This window comes from Sinocyclocheilus grahami, unplaced genomic scaffold, assembly GCF_001515645.1.
Source record: "Sinocyclocheilus grahami isolate Dianchi unplaced genomic scaffold, SAMN03320097.WGS_v1.1 scaffold547.1, whole genome shotgun sequence".
NCBI lineage: Eukaryota > Metazoa > Chordata > Actinopteri > Cypriniformes > Cyprinidae > Sinocyclocheilus > Sinocyclocheilus grahami.
The window spans coordinates 646,027-652,594 of NW_015505726.1; the positions used below are offsets into that span (position 1 = coordinate 646,027).

At 36.3% G+C, this 6,568-nt stretch overlaps 1 protein-coding gene and 1 long non-coding RNA gene across 7 annotated transcripts in view; one reads left to right on the top strand and one right to left on the bottom strand.

Moving 5' to 3' along the window:
* The window catches only part of lrch1 (leucine-rich repeats and calponin homology (CH) domain containing 1), a 60,940-nt gene that overhangs the window by 43,885 nt on the left and 10,487 nt on the right, over positions 1–6,568 (top strand). For 4 of the 6 annotated variants that reach the window (XM_016238767.1, XM_016238763.1, XM_016238765.1 and 1 more), the window contains 3 exons: positions 1,380–1,436; positions 1,566–1,635; positions 2,589–2,702. In XM_016238767.1, coding sequence (XP_016094253.1) covers positions 1,380–1,436; positions 1,566–1,635; positions 2,589–2,702 — 241 coding nt within the window. The remainder of the gene's footprint in view (positions 1–1,379; positions 1,437–1,565; positions 1,636–2,588; positions 2,703–6,568) is intronic. The other 2 variants (XM_016238768.1, XM_016238766.1) reach the window with 1 other exon arrangement.
* The window catches only part of LOC107555852 (uncharacterized), a 14,586-nt gene continuing 8,117 nt past the window's right edge, over positions 100–6,568 (bottom strand). The window contains exon 3 of the long non-coding RNA XR_001605211.1: positions 100–112. This is a non-coding gene — a long non-coding RNA (uncharacterized lncRNA). The remainder of the gene's footprint in view (positions 113–6,568) is intronic.

A 6,568-nucleotide genomic window follows, 5' to 3' on the forward strand; every position in this document is an offset into this window, starting at 1 on the left:
TAATCTGACAAACTAGTCCTGCCATTCAGCCTATAGATGCATCCTGGTTGACTGGTGAACACTTGGGCAACGTGTGCAAGTCAAGTGGGGACATTGTTATAAAAAAATGCAGCTGGTCTCTCAGAAATGATTCATCATTTGGCGCAAATGTGTTTGTCATTTGTATGCACATGCAGTGCACTTTGTACCAAATTGCCCAAACAAATGGTTTAGATGTAGCTGCCACGTACGTGCTTTTTGTTTGTGCTGTGGTGATCTCATTCTCGTTGTAGTTGTGCTATTGTAAACGTGCAGCTCATTCCTAGCAGGCCCATGCGGAATCTGCACGCAGAACTCCAAAGAAAACACATTCTGGTTTCCACAGAATTGAAGCCACTGCCATTTACAAGTTCTACATGGCCTCTGCATTTTTGTTCATTAAAATCAATGTTTTTGATTCTCTTGAGTTTATTCATTTGGAAGTGACTGAATTATAAAAAGAGGGTCTTCCATGCCAGAATGTAAGAGAAGATTGCTAAAGTGCTAAATATTTTTTTTGTCTATTGGTTAGCATTGTAGTTTATAGTTGAAGAGAGAGTTTGCCAAAAATATCATTTTCTCATCGCTCATAGCATTCCCTCATGGCTTTCTTTCTTCTGTGGGATATAAAAGTAAACCGTTTGAGAAATGTATTTGGCTAGCAACATTTTACAAAATATCTTCTTTTATGTTCTGCAGAAGAAAGCAAGTCATACATGTTTGGAATAACATGAGGGTGAATGAATGATGACAGAATGTAAACGATCCTATTAACGTTGTTTTAAGGGAAAAGCAAGTTATTACATTTTGATTAAAGATTACAAAGGGAAAAATTTTATTCATTTGGAATAATGTGCACTGGTGAATCGTACGCAATAGCACTAGAATTAAATTTTTGTGCTGTCATCTACCACAAAGAGTACTCCGTTTTGCATTTTACCAATTCATTCTGCATAATTCCACAGATTTTCAACTGGTTTGTAGATTGCATCTGGGCCTTTTTCCACTCAGTATACAGTGTTTGAATTGTGAAAAGCCTGTGTGGTGCTGGATGCATTTGTGTTTATTAAAATTGCAGTCCATGATGTAACTTCCATGACTTCATAAATCACCATTTTAGATTGAATAAAAATTATATGTTTAAAGTTAATGTACTCACGTGGGGATTGAGAATCATGTAATTGTCTTTCTAATCTAATGAAAGGGGAAAAACAAACAAACAGAGACTCGAGAAAGAAAGACAAAGAGTCATATGGAAGTAGAGAACAGTGATGCATTGTTTGACTATGTCTAAAGAGCTGGTCTGTTAACGTCTTACATCATCTCAAGAATCCCACAGACTGTTTTTTTCTTACTCTTAGGATGACGTGATTGGCCAGGAAGGATCTGGTGATTGTTGTGAGAACCAAGTTACCAAGGTAAATCTTTTTGCTGACTCACAGTTTAATGTTACTGTGGCTTTACACCACTGTAACGTTATGCAATGAAATTTTAATTTTTAAAAATGGTTCAGTGCACTTATGCTGAATGTGTTTGTCATGTACCAGAGTGAAGACAAAAACCCAGTTTCCAGCCCCACACTGAGCTCCCCTCCCTTTGGTCTGAAGCCCAGATCAGGTGAGAACCGTGTTGTTTTACTAACACACATGGTGCCAATGTGCTGGTTGGCATTTTGATGGTGAGGTTGGCATGGGTGGTGTTGCACTTTAGAGGATGGTGCACATTTTGGGCTCTCATTATCATCACATTTCAGTAGTAAGAGGGCGGAGGTGTTTGTGTGTAAAGATCCTTTTGCCTGTGGCCAACACCTGTTATCATGTCAAGCTCATAAATCCATACAATATTACAGTCAGGCTTTTTATACATTCATATTGCTGTTTAACATTACTCTCTTGGCTTCAGGGCCTAAACTGCATCTGGATAGGTTTAGAAAAAAGCACATGGTAACTGAATATGTCCTGTGTTTTCTTTTTATTTACACAGAGATTTTATATTTTCACAAAAACCATTCATTATTAATGTATACAGTTAAATAAACACACCAAACAGCTTGCTTCATCTGGATGCTGTTTAATTCATGTAGCTGTTTGTTTAGCTGCCTAGAGGCTTCTTGTTGCTTCCCGCACTAACATCTAAGCTAGCATTTGCATCATTATCTGTGATCTGTTATTTTTGTCTAACATTACCAGCAATATGATGCCCTGAGTCTGAGAGTTAACATAAATAATAGTAATTTGTACCAGGTGCATTAACAGCATGCCAACAAGCTGGTACTGAAATGCTGCTAACATTGAATTTGTTTTTAATATTTTCTCTTTTGTGTTGTGCTGTATTTCCATGTCATTTTGCTTCGCATATCTTCCTGCTTCCTTCTCTTCCCTTTTATTTATCTGTTTCCCTGAACTGCTGCTTGCTTGTCTGCTTTTGTTACACACACTGCTGTTGCTTGGCACCCTCCTATTTTCTGATACCTGAAACTCCTACCTGTTTCCTGTGGTTTTCCAATGAAAATTATTTGTTTGGCTCCTCCTCCTACTGGCACTATGCTCAATGTTAATTCCTACATCTAGCTTCACCCTCTGTGGCATGCTCGACTCCGCCCTGTCCCCTCCCCCTTACACAGGCCCCGCCCACTGATAGAGACACGCCCCCTAGCCCAGCTGAAGGAGACATGCCAAGCAGTGGTAGGTTTGCTCAATGTATTGTCCTGTGCAGTCACATGCATTGCAATTAGTCTCTTTGTGTTTTTTTGTCAAGATGAAATAGTTTTGGGTATTTTTATTCTTCTTATATTATTTTTTATTATTTTATTTTTAGTGGTGGTTGCTAAGCCTTTGAGCCACGATCATAGAGATTTGAATAAACCTTTAATTGTAAATATTAAATATAAAATATGTAACTTATTTTCCACGCTACTGGAACAAGAATAACAAAGACTTTTGGGTGTGGACTTTTTTGACTTGGGCCAGTAAGCAACCACCCTGAGCACCCTAGATACCACATATCAATGCTTTATAACATCCAAAAAAAAAAACTAGCAACTGCTTTGTAACTCCCTACCAGTGGTGTATAAAGTACCTGAAAGCCATACTCAAGTAAAAGTACAGATATCTTACCAGAAAATGACTTTGGTAGAAGTTGAAGTCACTGTTTAGAATATTACTTGAGTAAAAGTCTTAAAGTATGTGATATTTATTGTACTTAAGTACGAAAAGTATTTTTTAAAATCTTAAACATACTTAAGTATTGAAAGTAGAAGTAGAAGTAAATGGAAAAGAAGCAAATAAATATATATAAATAATGTTCATACACGGCTTGAGTAGCAAGATTGTGTTCAGTTTTAACTCTTTCTTCCATTTTGTATTTTTGGGTAAGAATAAGAAGCACTTCATTCGGTACTTAGTGTCTTTCATTCCAACATAAGAAAATATACATGCAATTTAATGCTGGATTTATAACACAAAACAAAACAAGAGACAATCATTAGAAGCCAAAACCATACTTGAAAATAAAATTGTATTAATCACATGGGGAATCCTAGTCAACCACACAAGCTATGCAGACTATTATATATCACAGGCACAATGGTACCAGGAATGCTCTTTGTGCTGCATTTGTGTGCAAGAATGTTATTCTTTTGTTTGAATGACTCCTGGCAGTACTCTAATACCAAATGCAGCTTGTTAAAAGATGAGTAAGACAGTGTTTTTTTATTTATAGGAGAACTCTAGCCTTTTTACTTCACCTTCCATCATTTATTCAACCGATTCATTCAAAAAGCTGATTCATTCAATAAGTAAACACCGTCAATTGCTCAGAGACGCAAAACAGTGCTATGATCTTTGTTTGGAACTGTTTTCGTTAGCAAAATTGAGCAAAACAAGCAATATTATTTCTAAAATGTAAGTCACTTATTGCTTTACTGAACTTGTATAAAATTATTATTAAATGTGTTCATGCTGATATCTGCAGAAAAACTCTTTGTGTGATATAGATTAAGTTAACTATATTCAATTATATAAATATAAAAAGCATACAAAAGCATTTTTGCCGTCTACAATTTTGAGTTTTAATAGACTAATAAATCAACGTGCGTGCACTCTGTGTGTGATTTGGTGTTTACCTAGTAACCTAGACGTTACTTGATAATGTCAGATCGCATTATTACTTTGTTACAATACACCACTGCTCCCTACTGCATAGCAACACTCTGGCACCCACAGTACCCTAGCATGATGGCAGCAGATTTTGCTTGGGCAAGCATTACTCTCATTATCCTTAGGCAATGTAAACGTTTAGTCTGTCCACCTTTTTTTCTTCTTTTAATGCTTTAAAATCAAAATTCAAAAATGACACTTGTTTTTCAAAGATGGCTGAATACTTCAGCCTGCTGACTGACATTTCCTATTTGGATGAGAGAATTTGAATAATTCTGAAAGTTCAGATGTGGAAGAAATTATTTAAGAAATAAGTATGGTTCACTGGCAGCCGGTGAAAATTGAAAAATGAAAGATTTGTCAACATATACTCACCCTCGTGTCATTCCAAACCTGTATGAATTTCTTTCTCTTGCACAAAAATAATATCTTTTGAATAATGTTGACAAACAAATGGTTTTGATGACCATTGACTTCCATTGTATGGACAGAAAAACGCATGAGACATTTCTCAAAATATCTGTCATGTTCCACAGAAGAAGTAAAGTCATACAGGTTCGGAACAACAAGAGGGTGAGTAAAGGATGACAGAATTTGCATCTTTTGGTGAACTGTTTCTTATAGCTTTAGCTTAGTCTTTTAAAACACAGGAGTGAGAGAGGGGATGTGGTTGAGCTGAAATTTGGGGTGGCCCAGTGGCTTTAATTAGAGCTGTGTGTATTTATAGAGCTGCTATTTTGAAGCATTAGATAATGGCCCCAGAGGGAAAATCAGACCTCCATTTAAGTGGAAATGCTTTCAGAGGATGAAAAACTGCCAGGAGACATCTGTACTTACTCATCGTCTTGCGAGAGAGAAAGAGGAAGAGGGAATGATGGAACGAGAGAACAGTTTACTAATGAATAGCTCTGTACTAATGGTAGTATTGAACTCTATTAAAACTTTATTGAACCCATATGGAATCTGGCACCTTTTTATGGGATCTAAACAAATAAATCTGTGAAATGTTTACTACTACACTCTTATTGGTAGATAAAATCATAATCAGATTAGGCAAACATGTACTTTATGAATGCCAATGTGTTCAGATTCTACAGAGGTTTATTTCTGTCCACAAAAAATTTGAGAATTTGTAACTTCCTGTTGGACGTCAGAAATTCTCCTCAGTGTGTTTTTTTTTTCTGTCTGTCTTTAAGTGCACTTTTTGTCAATACATTTCTGGAATACTTGCCGTCTCTTGCACACAACGTAACAGTAAACACTTGAAAGAGTCTTATTTTTGCCAATACAAAGTTGGTTTAGGATGTGTGCTGCTCTTAGTTTAGAGACGTTGAGACAGAAATATGAAATTTCAGAAATAGAAATGTGAGAGAAAGACACTTCGCTTTAAAGCTAAATAGTTTAATTTGTGTCAAGCTTTAAAAAAAATTACTGTTTTCAAACAGCTTTCCCCAACCCTGGTTTGCTATTGGTGAACAAACCGATAGCCTCGCCCCCAAACTCACACCATTGGTTGAGCCAGTGTTGCTATGCTAGGCTGGCAGAAAAAGGAGAAGGTATGGGAACATAAATATTACATACTTTTAAGTAATTAAATGTACCCTAAAACACAGACTTGCCCCAGAAGCATGAGAGGTGACTTTTCAAGAGACTGTTTTTCACCATGATGCAAACACACACACATTTAAGTATCTAAGCTATGAAAGTTAGCTATTTAGACATCTATTGTTTTTATATACTGATAGGTATAAATAATATATTCTAACCCTAACTTTCTTCATTTATACAATTGGGGGAAAAATACTTTGATTTTATAATATTTTTATATTTACCTCACAGATTAACCTCACTTTTGGGTACAAATTTGTACACACAGACACAAATTTTTTTCTAATGCTGCTCAGAGATGTCTAACGTGTGCTTGCTGTTTTACATCAGTGTCCAAGCACAGAAACACTGCTCCGGGGCTTTTAACTGTGAGACAACAAAAAGAGGGAGGAATGTTCTGGAATAACATAATTTTAAAGGGGTCGTATGATGCTTTTTTAAAGATCATTATTTTGTGTATTTGGTGTAACAGAATATGTTGACATGCTTTAATGTTCAAAAAACATAAACAATTTTTTAGAGAGGCCCCGCCTCTCTCAAACGCTTCGTTTTCTACAAAGTCCCTCCTTCCGACAAGCGCAGTCTGCTCTGATTGGCCAGCTGACCCAGTGCATTGTGATTGGCAGAACACCGCATGCACTCGTCAGAAATGTAACACCGCTTACCATAATCACGAGCTTTATCTTTAAAAAATAAATGTAAAGACAGTAAATAATGTCATTAGTTTTACCATCAGTTCAAGCCCGAAAGGGGAACAGACACAGTAATTATGAAGTATACATACC